Source organism: Vipera berus (assembly GCF_964194415.1).
Source record: "Vipera berus genome assembly, chromosome: 14".
Classification (NCBI taxonomy): Eukaryota; Metazoa; Chordata; class Lepidosauria; order Squamata; family Viperidae; genus Vipera; species Vipera berus.
Window position 1 is genome coordinate 6,239,642 of NC_138217.1, and position 15,210 is coordinate 6,254,851.

The 15,210-nt window shown below is 44.1% G+C and overlaps 1 protein-coding gene across 8 annotated transcripts in view; it reads left to right on the forward strand.

Moving 5' to 3' along the window:
• Positions 1-12,141, forward strand: part of SFSWAP (splicing factor SWAP) — a 98,856-nt gene extending 86,715 nt beyond the window's left edge. For 5 of the 8 annotated variants that reach the window (XR_014027914.1, XR_014027915.1, XR_014027916.1 and 2 more), the window contains 4 exons: positions 4,501-4,668; positions 7,267-7,339; positions 11,418-11,619; positions 11,824-12,141. Coding sequence is in view for 3 of the 8 variants with exons in the window: in XM_081339122.1 (XP_081195248.1) it covers positions 4,501-4,668; positions 7,267-7,339; positions 10,801-10,917 (358 nt within the window). In the remaining 5 variants the exon portion in view is untranslated. The other 3 variants (XM_081339123.1, XM_081339124.1, XM_081339122.1) reach the window with 2 other exon arrangements.
• The last annotated feature ends 3,069 nt before the right edge of the window (positions 12,142-15,210 follow it).

The following is a 15,210-nucleotide window of genomic DNA, read 5'->3' on the forward strand; positions in this document are numbered from 1 at the left end:
AATCTATTATCTATCATTTATCATCTACCATCTCTCTCTCTCTCTCTCTCTCTCTCTCTCTCTCTCTCTCCCTCTCTCTCTGTCACACACACACACACACACACCAAAAGAGCCTTTAATCTCAGGTAGAGCATCACCTCAATATCAGTGTTTGGGTTTGGCTAGGCCAGGGGTCAGCAACCTGAAACAGTGAAAGAGCCACTCGGAACCGGTTCCCTCACAAAAGGAAAAACTGGGAGCCGCCAAAAATGTGTGCGCATGTGCAGAACAGGGTTTGACTGAAGAGTGGAGCCAAGGCGAGATATGCACCTACCCTGCATATTTGAATTGATTGGTTGAACTTTTTTAGTCCCACTTTTTTTTTTTTTTTGGACTGCACATGGCAGAGGACTGGGAGCCGCATGCGGCTCCGGAGCCGTGGGTTGCAGACCTGTGGGCTAGGCTAAAGAAAAGAAGGAATAGGGGGAGACTTGAGAGCAGTCTTCCAGTATCTGAGGGGCTGCCACAAAGAAGAGGGGGTCAAATTATTCACCAAAGGACCAGAGGGAAGGATGAGAAACCATGTTTGGAAACTGATCAAGGAGAGAAACAAGCTGGAATGATATAGGTTCTCCTGCTTGAGCAGGGGGCTGGACTAGAAGACCTCCAAGGTCCCTTCCATCTCTCTTCTGTTCTACCTGTATTTGACATTTATGCTATCTTTTTCTGCACACCACTGAAGCTTCCTATGTTGGAAATGTGCAGATAGTCCTCGACGTATGACAGAAACAGGACAAGAAACAGTGGTTGGAAACTGACCAAAGAGAGAAGCAACCTCTCTGAGATTTGTATAGGTTCTCCTGCTTGAGCAGGGGGCTGGACTAGAAGACCTCCAAGGTCCCTTCCTGCTCTATTCTATTCTAAAAGTGTCTCTAGGATAGCCATCCTTGCCAGCTCAAAACATCCTTTGCTGGCCTGTCAATTCTGAGCGTGCAACTCTAAAATAGGATAACGTTAACAGCACATTGGGCTTTTGGGTACTTGGTGTGAGGAGAGTCAGAGTTGAGTGATAATGATATATCGGGTCACCTCTGTTTATCAAGGCTTGGTACAGGGCCCGTTTCGTGCAGCTGAGACCGAGCTGCCTCCTTTGTCTGCAGAGGGCAAGGAGGTCCCGGTGTAAATTAAGCCACCCCGAATTCCTCCCCCACCCCACCCACCCCACTCCTCCCTCCCTGTAATGAAAACTAATGAATTTTTCACAATAACCCGCAACAGATGCTGCGGTCACCCGTCCATGCATGCATCGATCTGAGCGCATCACGTCCGCCCCGGTTTGGGGTTTGCTTTCTCTCAATCTTTTCTTGGTTTCCTGATTGATTTCTCTGGTGTTTATCCCATCTTCCTCCTTTTTTTTTAATTTTGCAAGTGGTATAGCTATAACCTGGTGCCTCTTTTGGAGGCCAAAAAAAAAAAAAGGTCCCGGTCTTATTTTCAGGTAAACACAGGTACTAAGAGGCATATTTTTTTGCTAGAGAAAAAAAAAACCTGGGGATTTGAGTCAGATAAGAAGCATCACCTACTCCTTCCTCTGAAATATGCTTTTTTCCCTACTTCTTCGGCAAGCGTGGACATTCTATCCCTGCTTATATCTCCGGGTAGAGACTGGAGATTAAGGAGGAAAGTTTGCAGTTGATAACAGAATTGGATATTGTTTCGATTGGGAGAAAATGTTCCCAGCTACAAGGCTGGGTGTTATCTCAACAGCTCAGTAGACGGCCAAGTGTTTAGCTTATCCACTTGTTTCGTTTCTGTAAAGAGAGAGCTTTCTGTAAAATATCGCCATCTTAACAACAGCAATTTTCGGTTACATTGGCTGGTTGTGCAACCTGGTCAAAGCAACCTCATGCAGGCTGGGAAGAAAGGAAGAAAGCTGTTGTTTATGGTGCAGATTCCCTGTTGCGCATATTAAGTCTCAGCCACATATTGGTAAACTTTAAAAAGATCATCAGTGCAAGAAGCAGTACGTTGGTTTCTGTACGAGATGCGTCTTGACCAGGCTCTCGGGATGGATCAAAACTACAGTGGGGTCCTTGGGGATCTCTGAACTTGTTGGTTTTCTTGCAGACGTTTCGTCACCCAAACTTGGCATAACCATCAGTGCCAGAGCTGATTTTTGGATCGAGAAACGTCTGCAAGAAAACCACCAAGCTCAGAGGGCACCAAGGATTCCTCATTTCAACTCTGAGCTACAAATGTTCTCCTTTAGTGGAGGAGGTTATAGCTAAACAGTAAGAGAAACATCTTGGTTGTACGAAAGTTGGCCACCCCGACTAAATGGTTAGATCTCCTTTGCTACAGAGCGTCAGACAGAGGTTGGATGCTCATCTTGCCTGAAGTGGTCTAGAAAATCAAGTACTATGAAGCGCGAAGAATCAGGCCCACGCATTCAGTTTCACTTAATCTGATTTGTTGCTCAAGCCTTTGCACAAGAATCTAGTCAACTGATGATCAGCACCAAACTGGCTCCAGACAAGGGTGGATGGAATTCAAGAGGGGCTGGACTTAGACCATTTGTGGGAATGTAACAACGCCTGCCTGATTCCCTTCTTGACTCCAACCCCAGGCTGGCTCTGCCTCTCCTCCTACATAGACAAATTAGGGATAGATTATGTAATCTCTTAACATCCCTTCCAACTGTACGATTTTGTGACTCTGCCTGAGAGGGAAGGGTGGTTGCTGATGCCTTCAGAGATTAAAAGTACAGGTAGTCCTCCAGTTACAATTGTAACTGAGCCCAGAATTAGACTTGTAAGTCATGCTCAGTGCTGGGATTCAAATAACCGGTTCTGTGCGTGGATGCAGATCTGGGCCTCCGAGGCCTAGAACTGACTTCCGGAAGTGACATCCATGCACTCCCTGTGGGCTGTTCTAGGCCTCGCAGGCCTCCTCCAGGCCTCCAAGGCCTAGAACGGACTTCCAGAAGTGACATCCATGCACTCCCTGTCGGCTGTTCTAGGCCTCGGAGGCCTCCAGGCCTCCGAGGCCTAGAACGGACTTCCAGAAATAACATCCATGCACTCCCTGTGGGCCGTTCTAGGCCTGGGAGGCCGCCTCCAAGGCCTAGAATAGACTTCCGGAAGTGACATCCATGCACTCCCTGGGGGCTATTCTAGGCCTGGGAAGCCTCCTCCAGGCCTCGCAAGGCCTAGAACTGACTTACGGAAGTAACATCCACGTACTTCCGACAGGCCGTTCTAGCCCTGGGAGGCTGCCTCTGAGGCCTAGAACAGACTTCCGGAAGCAGCGTGGGTTCAGCCGGTTTTCCGAACTCAACTGTCAGTGCTGCAAACATTGACATGCTTTTGCACTGACAATATAACAGACAGCCTGTTACTTTAATTGCTTCATTTTGGGGGGGGGGAGGAAATCTACTCGGATGTTGTGAGAAGATTGGAAAAGCCCGCGTACAGAATGGGAAGTGAAACCTCATATGTAAAACTGATTGGATAATGTGATTTATGACGTGTAGATAAGGGCGGGGATTGTGTGTGTGTTATGATGGGTTTGGGGGGGAGGAGATTTCAGATTCTGGCATCCCTCCATGAGTGCCAATGTTTCGTTTCATTATTAAGACTTTTTAGATAAACAATGTTTGCATTTTATTTGAACTGTCTCATTTATCGGAACCACGACATCAACAACATTTATCTACCGGTTCTGCCGAACCGGTGCGAACCGGCTGAATCCCACCACTGGTCATGCTGGTCGTTAAGCAGGTTACCACGTGATCTGTTTTGCAGCAGCCGTCAAGCAAACACCACGGGCTTTAAGTGCACCTCTTGTTCCCAGTGGGCATTTTTTGCTGGAGACCAGAAGTAAACACCTATTTAAGGTTTATTTGTTTTTTAAAAAAAGAAAATCATAAATCGCAGTCACGTGACCATGGGATGCTGCAAACAGCCATAAACAGGCCATAAACTCCGAAACTGGGTCATAAGTAGCTCTGGGGGGGAAGCTCATCGGAACTTTAAACGGTCGCTAAGCGACCTGCCGTAACTCGAGGACCGCCCGTGGAGGAGGACAGCAAAAGACCCTCCGTAAGATGGTGCTTATTTTGGGAGAGCTGCAAAAGCAGCTTTTCCTCCCGGGGGGGGGGAGGAGCTGGCTCTATTCCTGAGACAATTTTTTTTTTTGTGCCTTCCGGGAAGCAGCCGGCATTTTCACACCGTTCCCCCAGAGCTTGCAAAAGTTAAAATGGAACGCCTGGAATTTTCCAGGGTCTTCCTGTTTTCATCTGGCACCTGGGCCCGACTTGCACAGTTGGGTTTGGAAGAAACTCTTCCGACAATCAGGGGCTCCTTAGGGAAAATAAGTAAATTAAAAATAAGTCGTTTTTGATGTGAAAGAGAAGATTAAAACGAGAGGGCAAGCCGTGGTTTTGGGCTTGGTTGGTTTGTTTTTTCTTGGCCTGTTTTAGACTTAACGGGATTGTGCTGTGTGTTCCTGTTTCCTTCTCAGAAGCCCCCACGAAAAGAAGAAGAGGTGGCTGCACGCCCACGCGAAGTCCAAAGCAAGATCCCACTCGCCTTCCGTCTCCCCAGGAAAAACATCCGCCCATAAGAATTCCAGCCACTCAGCCAGCATCTCTCCTGTGGAGAGTCGAGGATCCAGCCAAGAGCGTTCTGGGTAACGAGCCCCCAAGAGCCCCCATTCCGGCCGAGCGTATAAATAACCCAAAATCAGAAAGCAAATAATGATTAAAAAGTGGGGGGATGCTTTGCTGATTCTCTGCCAGCCAGAGCAAAAATAATAATGATAATCCAAGCTCGGTTCACTTTTCCTCTCCAAACCTTTGGGCCGAACGCGGCAAGCAGGCATTGAGCATGTTAGAATTTTAAATGCTGCAGCATCACAAAGGTGCACTGCGGTTGTTCAGCTGGTTACCTGTTTGACTTCCCTCCTGCGTCTCGTGAAATACCGGAGAGGAGTTGAAGAAGGTTTAGGTAGATACAGTAGCTCTGTCGATGGGCTCAGCTGGTGGAGTTGAAGTGCGAGGAAAACATGCTGGTTTTTTCAATGCTCTCCTGCTTAGGAAAGGAAAAAGAACAACCTGCTTACCTCCGGCGGAAAACCAATATTTTTTGTGTGATGCTTCTGCTTGCAGAGGTGGGGAGGGATGGAGGGATGGATGGAGATTGGAGATAGAGATGTATGGATCGATAGGTGAGGATGGATGGAGATTGGAGATGGACAGACAGACTTGTATGGATAGATAGGTTGGGTGGGTGGGTAGACGGATGGAGATTGGAGATATGTATGGATAAATAGGGTGGGTGGGTGAATGGATGGATGGAGATTGGAGATAGACATGTATGGATAGATAGGTAAGGAGGACGGATGGATGGAGATTGGAGATGGACAGACAGACATGTATGGATAGATAGATAAGGCAGGTGGATGGATGGAGATTGGAGATAGACATATATGGATAGACAGGTAAGATGGATGGATGGAGATGGACAGACAGACTTGTATGGATAGATAGGTTGGGTGGGTGAATGGATGGATGGAGATTGGAGATATGTATGGATAAATAGGTTGAGTGGGTGAATGGATGGATGGAGATTGGAGATAGACATGTATAGATAGATAGGTAAGGAGGACGGACGGATGGATGGAGATTGGAGATGGACAGACAGACAGACATGGATAGATAGGTAAGGCGGATGAGTGGATGGATGGATGGAGATTGTAGATAGACATGTATGGATAGATAGGTGAGGATGGATGGGTGGTTGGGGATGGACAGACAGACTTGTATGGATAGATAGGTTGGGTGGGTGGGTAGACGGATGGATGGAGATTGGAGATAGACAGACAGACAGACCTGTATGCAGGAATTCCAACTTGATCTTTTGTTACCCCTGACTGACATCTATTACCTCCAGTCTGATTTTAATAGGAAATTCGACTGTGGCAAGATTCATTTTCAGCAGCAAACAAGGTTCAATCTTCTCCAATTCGATTTGGAGAAGGATTAGATCAGTACGGAAGCATCAGAATACTTACAGCCGCTTCATTTTTGGAGGCGGGCAGAATGAACTAAAACAATAAGGATGATAGATCCTTTAGAGGACATGAACCAAGATATTAACCCTGCAGAGTTTCATCTGAGTCGCATCAACAACTTATTTTGATAAAATTATTGAAATATTCCCTTTAAAAAAAATTAAAAAGTTACCCAGGTATCCGAAAAAGATTTGGGCTGTTTTGTTAAAGTCCGTGCCAGAAAGAGGAAAAAAAATGTGAAGAAGAGCATCAGAGTAAATTCGAATTTTTCTCTCTTCCTTAGCAACCCTGCCTAAGCACATTCTATCAGCAGAGGGAGAGAAAAGCCCAGAGCAGCTCAAATCTCTCTCCTCAGCAGAGTTTGTGGAAGCCATCAAACTCCTCCCTGGCCAGCTGTTTCTTCCATTCTCCAAGAATCCATTCGGCATCTCTCCCACCCACCCCATCCTTGTCCCTAGTTGGAAAGAAAGTCCCAACCAAGTTTTAAGACAGGAAAACCGCACGGAGACCGTCGAATCTCTGAATGGCATTGCAGTCTCTCTGAAGTTATTTGAAAGCCTCGCGTTGGCTCTTGACATCTCAAATCAATTTGAAGGGTTTGGCATGAATAGATGTTTTTGCTGGCTGTCCGTGGAATCCGATTTCCCCTTTGAAGCTTTGCCTGGCTCGTCTCTCAGAGCTGCGTTTTTAATTTTATTTTCTCGCATTTCCATGAAAACCCCGGAATGGGGTTGTTGTTTTTCTTCTTCTTCTTCTTCTTTTCCCCCTTTATTTTGGGAGATGTTCCAGGGAATTGTTTCTCTGCCAAAAAAAAAAAGGTGCAGCCTGGTGTTGTCTTGAGAAAACTGGTCATCGGCAAATGTTGCAGAAGTAGCTTAATTTTAATTATTAATTCCATGGGAATATTTGTCGAGAAGATGCCCGTTAAGGATGCACCACTGATGAGAATTTACAGGGGGAGAGGGTCCAGGCCTTGTGTCAGGAGTCCAACCTAAAATTTCCTCTGATTATATTTTTTTCCCCCCAGTGATCTTACAAGATGTCTAAAAGGCAGACTAATCGCGTTAATTTCCTGAAAAATGCAGGATGCAAAAACCTTCCAGTTTCCTTCATTCCACCGTTCTTCTGTTTTTCATGTTTAATTGCAGTTGCTCGACTTAACCCGGCTAATTATTTCTTTTTCTTCTTCTTCTTCTTTACTTCTCAAATTTTCAGGGGAGTTCCTTTGGAAAAAGAGGGCCAAATCTCTTCGGCAATTGTGTCGTCCGTTCAGAGCAAAATCACTCAGGTACAACTAAACGTGTCCTGGATTTTACAAGGCTTTGCTATTACTGCAGTTCTTGCTCGTCTTGTGGGGTGTCGGGTTAAAATAATAAAAAAAAATGAAATTTCATGGGGAGAAGAGCAAAGTTTTACACCCTAGGCAGGAAAAACCAAAGGTACAAGTACAGATGAGGTGGGACCTCGCTCAAAAACAGCAACTGTGAGAGTGACCTTGGGGTCCCAGTGGACGATCGCTTAAACGTGAGCCAGCCGTGTGCAGCAGCAGCCAAAAAAGCAAACACAATCCTTGGTTATTATCAACAGAGGCATAGAATCAAAACCACGTGAAGCATTAGTACCACTTTATAAAGCCTTAGCAAGGCCACACCTGGAAAACTGCATCCAGTTTTGGTCACCACATTACAAAAAAAGATGTTCGGTCTGGAAAAAGTGCAAAAACCTAAGATGATTAAAGGCCTGGAGACTAAAATACATGAAGAACGGTTGCAGGACTTGGATTTGGCTAGTCTAGACAAAAGAAGGACCGGGGGGGGGGGACATGATAGCAGTATTCCAGTATTTGAGAGGAAGGGGGGGGGTTCAACTTATTTTCAAAAGCACCAGAGGGCAGGACAAGAAACAAGTGGATCAAGGAGAGAAGCAACCTGGAATTAAGGAGAAATTTCTTAATGCTGAGAACAAGTAAGGGGTGGAACGACTCGGCTCCAGAAGTTGTGGATGCTCCCATCACTGGAGGTGTCTATGAAAAGACTGGATTGTCACTTGGTGATTAGGAATGAGTGAGTATAGCCCCCCCCCCAAAAAAAAAAAACAGTCTCAAACCCATGTCTTTCTCCGGTTCTTTTACAGACAAATTTTTTTTCTGCTCCCAACAATGGTAGACTTTTGATCTCCTTCCTTTTCGGTCCTTGCAATATATATATAAAAAAAGTCTTAGATCCATCATCTACGGAGAGTCCCTATCATCCAGTCATGGTTGTCCCAAAGTTGCTTTTTCCAAAAGGCAATTAGACTTTCTTGAACTTAACTTGGAAGGGTTTTCTCCCCCCCCCCCCTTGAAAACCTTTCACTTCACATCCAAGAAGCTTCTTCGGCTCTAACTGGATGAGAAGCAAAATGTTTTTAAAGGAAAAAAAAAACAAGAAAGTCCACTTGCCTTTTGAAAAAAGCAACTTTGGGTCTTTTGGATCCGTCTACCTCCCTTCCTTGACTCGTTGTGATGGGCATTTTGGTACTTTTAATCTAGACAATTCCCAAACCCACAACACCTTGCCTTTTTTTGTAACATTTTTCCTCATTAAAGTTATCAGAGTAATTACTTTAAAAGTAATTATCTTATGCTGTTAAGTACAGCAGTGGAAAAACAAGGACGCTGAAAAAACTGTGATAAGGTTCAGTTACAGATTTGGAAGGGACGCGGTGGCTCAGTGGGTTAGGACGCTGAGCTTGTCGATCAGAAGGTCGGCAGTTTGGCGGGTCAAATCCCAAGTGCCGCGTAACAGAGTGAGCGCCTCTTACTCGTCCCAGCTTCTGCCAACCTAGCAGTTGGAAAGCACGTAAAAATGCAAGTAGAAAAATAGGGACCACGACGGTGGGAAGGTAACAGCGCTCCGTGCGCCTTTGGCGTCTAGTCATGCCGGCCACATGACCACGGAGACGTCCTCGGACAAGCGCTGGCTCTTCTTCGGCTTTGAAACAGAGATGAGCACCGGCCCCTAGAGTCGGAATCGACTAGCACGCATGTGTGGGGGAACCTTTACCTTTACCTTTACAGATTTGGATATAATAACAATGTGTGAGGTTTTTTTTCCTTGGTTGGTCAAAGGATTAGAAAGTAGCTTAAATAGGCATATTTTTCCTTCAGCACACTAAGAACAGCGCATATAAACTCCCCGTCTCAGTTTTCCTTCACGCAACCTGGTCAAGAAAACAATAATGTAGCAATCGCCCTGTTCAGGTTCCCTGTCCTAAAAAAAATAAAATAAAACCACTTTATCTTGGGTTTATTGCAAATTTAATTTGACTTGGTAGGATTGTCTCTAAATATGCTTTGGAGTTTTTCTTCATACATTAATTTCGAGGCATTGCAATGGATGAATTTTAACCATTTGCACCATTTTTCCTAAGCGCGATCACAGAATGGATGTTCCCTTTCCTCTCTGAAAGAAAGAGGATTTTTGATACTCAGATGACTGAAGCCACTGTCAAAAGAGGCTGCTTACCTTTCAAAGGGTGAGATGAAAAACAGCTGTCAAGCTTCATAAAGGGAGTTTTGACTTCAAACCTTGGGAAATGACCACCAGTTAAAAGATTCTTTTTTTCACTGCTGAGAAAAAGAAACGCAGAATAGGGGGGGTTTTTTGCTTCCTTGTTTAGAAAACGGGCACAAGAAACTGTGTGTTGAAAGCCTTTTCTGCATTACAAAAATGTTGTAAACATTTTAGTGACAGCCGTGGTTAAAATCTTGGATGTCCTCCTGTTAGCTAAATTTTCCAGAGTGGCTGGACAGAAGCCAGCAATTTTGCAGCACAGCCATGCCAAGGAAATATTTCCAGGCATACTGAAACTGGCCATTTGAATTTTTGGGAGCCAGTTTCTTGCTTTCTCTAGTTGCAAAAAACCTTCACATAATATGCTGAACCACATTTCTCTGCAAAATGTAGAGATGTGGGCAAATCAAGTCTTGTTACACAATGCTGGTTAACTGCTTTGCACGGTTATTTACAGAATTGGAAGGGGCCTTGAAGGTCATTTAGTCCCATCCCCTGCTGAGCAGGAGACCCTAGGCTATTTCAGACGTGGTCCAGTCTATTCTTAAAAACCTCCAGTGTTGGGAGCACCCGCAATTTCTGGTGGCCAGTCGTTCCACTGATTAATTTTTCTCACTAGCCAAGAAATTTCTCCATATTTCTAGGTTGCTTCTCTCCTGGATTATTTTCCATCCGTTGCTTCTTGAGTTGCTTTCAGGTGCTTTGGAGAATAGGTTGACCTCCTCTTCTCAAGTATTGGAACACTGCTGTCCTGTCCTTCTTTTCACTAAACTAGATATAACCTAATTCCTGCAATCGTTCTATGTTTTTATACGTAATGATTTACAGCATTGATTATAACCAGCCTTCTGCTATCATAATATTTCTTTCTGGAGCAAAAAAACACTCCCAGATTTGTAAGAGAGCACAGTAGGATTCAAGGAGATAGGCGTCCTGCAAGGTAGAATCTAGGAATCGGTGAGAAATAAAACGTGAGACATGAGTTCAACCACAGCCAGCGTTGGAAAAAGGGCATTGGCAGATTTGATAGAATTGTTCTGATCTGACAAGAGTTTTTCTCTGACCTTTTCAGGAGTTGCCCTAAAAATGGCTCCTTTTGAGAAATCTCAAGTCATCCCAAGCAATTAAATGAGACGGCTAGCCAAACTTAGCTTACCTAAAATACTCTTTTTCTTTTTTCTTTTTGGCCTGCTAGATACCCTTGACAGAATTTGTAAGCAGACTGGAAGCTACAGTACTTGCCCTTCCATTTTACATTTTCTCCATTGAGGTGGATTTGTGGAGCCCTTGGGCTCTTCGGTTCTTTTCTTAACAGACGTTTTGTTACTGAACCTTATCAGTGCTAGAAGGGAGTGGTTTTTTCTCCTTGGGGGGAGTATTTGATCATTCCTTGATTAAGCTTTTTATTTATTGAGTTCCTTGATTGGAGAAATTGTATTGAGATACAGAGGGACGCGGTGGTGGCTCAGTGGGTTAGGACGCTGAGCTTGTCGATCAGAAGGTCGGCAGTTTGGCGGGTCGAATCCCGAGTGCCGCGTAGCAGAGTGAGCGCCTGTTACTCGTCCCAGCTTCTGCCCACCTAGCAGTTCAAAAGCATGTAAAAATGCAAGTAGAAAAATAGGGACCACTACGGTGGGAAGGTAACAGCGTTCCGTGCGCCTTTGGCGTCTAGTCATGCCGGCCACATGACCACGGAGACGTCCTCGGACAAGCGCTGGCTCTTCGGCTTTGAAACGGAGATGAGCACCGGTCCCTAGAGTCGGAAACGACTAGCACGCATGTGCGGGGGAACCTTTAACTTTTACCTTACAGACAGAAAGCAAGCCCGCCTCCCTTCTAGCACTGGTGATGTTACCTCGTTGGGTCATGAAACATCTGCAAGAAAACAACCCAGCTCAGAGAGCAACCAAGGACCCCACGGTCTTCCTCCTCCTCCACCACCATCCCCCTCCCTTCTAGCACTGGTGATGTTACCTAGTTGGGTCATGAAACATCTGCAAGAAAATCCATCAAGGTCAGAGAGCACCGAGGACCCCACAGTTCAGTCCTGAGTTGCAAATATCCCCTTCTTTTGGCAAGGTGGAATTGCTGGGTTGGGTGGTAAGAAGTATGCTTGCTCTGTTGAAGAGATCCTCAGCAAACCTTTGCCAAAGGTTGGTTTGGTTATTATTGCCGTCTGACTTGATTTCGTTTTATGCCTCTTTTGTGTTTGTTGCAGGATCTTATGGCCAAGGTGAGGGCGATGCTTGCAGCTTCTAAAAATATTTCAACCAGTGCCTCTTGAGACGGAAAGGTGGAAGGAAGGAGGAAAAAGTCCTCCTTAGCTGTGGGGGAAAAAGAGTCCTCTTGCAAGGCTGCTGAGTTGCAAAACTTCCTTTGCAGAAAAAACAGCCCTGAGAAGGGAGCATTGTAAATTATGTTCTGATTGGTTTCTCAGTAAGAATTTTACAATAAGTGGTGCCTGTATATTTGTAAATACGACATTCCGGCGAGTGTTAACACGAATAAAAAAATGCAGAGAAAATCCTTTTTATTAGCTAAAGGCTTTCTGGAGATTGGTTGTTACTATTGTTGTTGTTGTTGTTGTTGTTGTTTCTCCTTTGTTTCAGATGACCTCATGCTCGCTTTTCAATCAGGTTCCTCTAAAGTAGTATGCACAAATTGAATTTAGCAGAAGAAAGCGAGGAAATGCTAATAAAAGCAGCAGGCAAAAGGAGGGGGAAAAAATTAGGCCAAAGGATTGACATTTATTGAGCTGTATAGATTTTGCTTGGAGAGAATAATGCAAAAGGGTCAAAGAGAGCAGATTCCTACTCTTCTCCAGGATGTAATTGGGAGCTGACTTGTAGGGGTTTATGGCCCCCCGTCAGAAAAAAAGATACGGTAGATTAGTTATTTAGTTAGTGACAAGCATTCCAAGATTTGGAATAAGACTTCTTAATGCCTTGCTGGAAGAGGAGCTCAAAATTCTCCAGATATCCAGAGCTCTGCCGATAAAAGTAAACCTCAATTTATTTGACCTTATCATAAAATAGGAGATAGTTAGTTGGGTTTTTTTGTGGTAAGAGTTGGCAGTCTCTCCCCCTCCCCCCCTCTCTCTTACACACACTCACACACACACATCAATCTATTGGGACTTATAATTAAATATATATTGGGTGCTTGGAGGATATAATAATCATCTCTTGAAGCAGCACTTGTTGAAAATGCAAGGACAAACATACCGCAGAAGACTGGCATTTTGCTACCAAATTTTCATGAGGCAATTCTAGAAGGATCCAGCATGTTCCATCCCAAATCCACCATTCTAGAATTGGGGCGGTGCTGATTGTGTGAGGGTCTAGAAATAGCAGCTGCTAGAACTCTTGTGAAATTATTGGGGTGAGGGGATTAATGTGTAATATCCATTTTGAAATTAGTCACGAAGGAGTAAAATTAGTATAATAAAATCTCAGCCAGCTTTAGGCATTGGGAGGGGTGATTTAATGCTAGCTTTTTCCGTCTTTGCTTTAGTGTGTAGAGCCTCTTTAAGAGTAAATGAATTCACTGACCTATTTTTTCCTTGATACATTATTATTTCTACAATCATTTTTCCTAACACAAAAGCACTGCTGTTCTCCAGAGCAACACTGTACTTAACTTTGTCCAGGTCCCAAACACAGTGTTAAAAATTAGGCAACACAAGGCAAGCCACAATCTGTTGGGTCATCATTTCAGAGATACGTCCTTAGAATAACTCTAGGAAGCAAGCAGTAAGGAGTTTTGATTTCCTGCTGGCTTCCCCATTGACTGTGGGAAATCACATCGGCAATCACAATCACATGGCCGTGGATGGGTGCGGCGTGGGTGACCACAATTTTGCCATAACAACTAGTCTGAATATCCCTGCAATATCAATTCCGCAGGAGTCCCGGGACACTTTTTTTTTAAGTTAATCCATTTGCGGCACCTTGATTCAAAAATTGTCCTGTCTTGCACCGTTTCACTCAACCGCAGGTTGCAAACAAAAACAGGAGATAGTTTTAATACTTTATAGATGTTGCCTTGCCTTTATAAACGGCTACTGGCAAACTGAATTGTGCACCGAATCTTGCCAATTTCCTATAATTACAGCTTGTACGAATGGAGCACAATGCCTTTTTTAAAATCCCAAAGAAATCAAGAGGGTTTTTTTTTAAGTGGCAGCTCTGAACACGAGCCCGATTAAAATTTTAAATAGGACTTGTTTCCGCCTTTAAAAGGTGGAACAATTCAGTTTCATAATATAGCGTGTGACAGAGCCTTTTGATTTCACAAATTTTCTTTTTATTCTTTTTTTTTTTAAAGTCTGGTTAAAAAGTATTAGGAAGTTCCAGAAAATCCTCAGTGAAAAGGTTCAAACGTTTTGCTTTAAAACTTGGCCATCGTTCGGGCAAGCACGAACCCTGGTGATATCAGGGTTACATCCGTTGGGGTTTTCTTAGCAACGAGACAGAAAAATCTGCCCTTGTTAGATCTAGCCTACAGTCGAGACCTTTTCAAGTGGTCCTTCATCCCTGCATTAAGGAGTTCCAACCCTATTTGTCTTTTGACAGTCTTTTATTATTTTATCAACCTTTCGATGGACTGCTCAAGAGATGAAACATCTGCAAGCAAATCACCAAGCTTGGAGATCTTTAAGGGGTGGGGTGGTTGTTTTTTTCCAAACTGATTACCCAAGGGACAATTTCTTTTTGTCTCCTTTCTTCCTACGCAATGCATTGTAGTTTGCTTTCTGAGATGCCTTTAATGGTATGTCTCCCTTTTTTTTTCCTTCTCTCTAAAATATATTCCCTATTTAAAGAGGGGGGGGCGGGGAAGAGCTACACCGTTTCTGCTTGTTCCCTGACTTTCTTCGCATTTTTTTCCTAAGTTGCATTTGATCAACTTCATAATTACCTCCGGTTGCATTATTTAAAAAAAAAAAAAATAAGACACTAGTCACATTTGGGAACGGATTTTCCTAGACCTTATTAAATAAGGACTTATTGTTTATCGGCAAGCGAAGTGCAGAAAGTTGTGTGTTTTGTTTTAAAGCAAAAAGCCACAGGAAAAAGATGCCCCATCAGCCTTTAGTTCCTTATTTGATTTATCCTTTAAATTTTTATTTATTTATTTATTTTAATTCCATTTATATCCCGCCCTTCTCCGAAGACTCAGGGCGGCTTACAAGCTTAGCAGTAGCCTTCATTCTATGTATATGCCTGCTTATTAGGGCTTTCACACACACACACCCCAAGCGGCATTATTACAAAGTCACCTTAATTGCCCCCAACAATCTGGGTCCTCATTTTACCTACCTCGGAAGGAATTCAAGTTATTTCCACTTAGTTCTTAATGTCTGGGGTGTTGCGGCTGTGGTAGATTCCAGACTTCATGACGACGATAACGTCCAGTTCTTGGCAATTCTGTCTTCCGATCTTGCACTACTTCTTCAAGTTATTCTGTGTTCTGGCTGGTGCCACTTTTGATGGTGTCCAGCCACCATGTTCTTTGGTGGCTTGGTTTCCTTCTACCCCTAACTCTTCCAAACATAATCGCTTTCTCCAATGAATTTCCCCAGCGTGGCATGGCCCAAATACGTGAG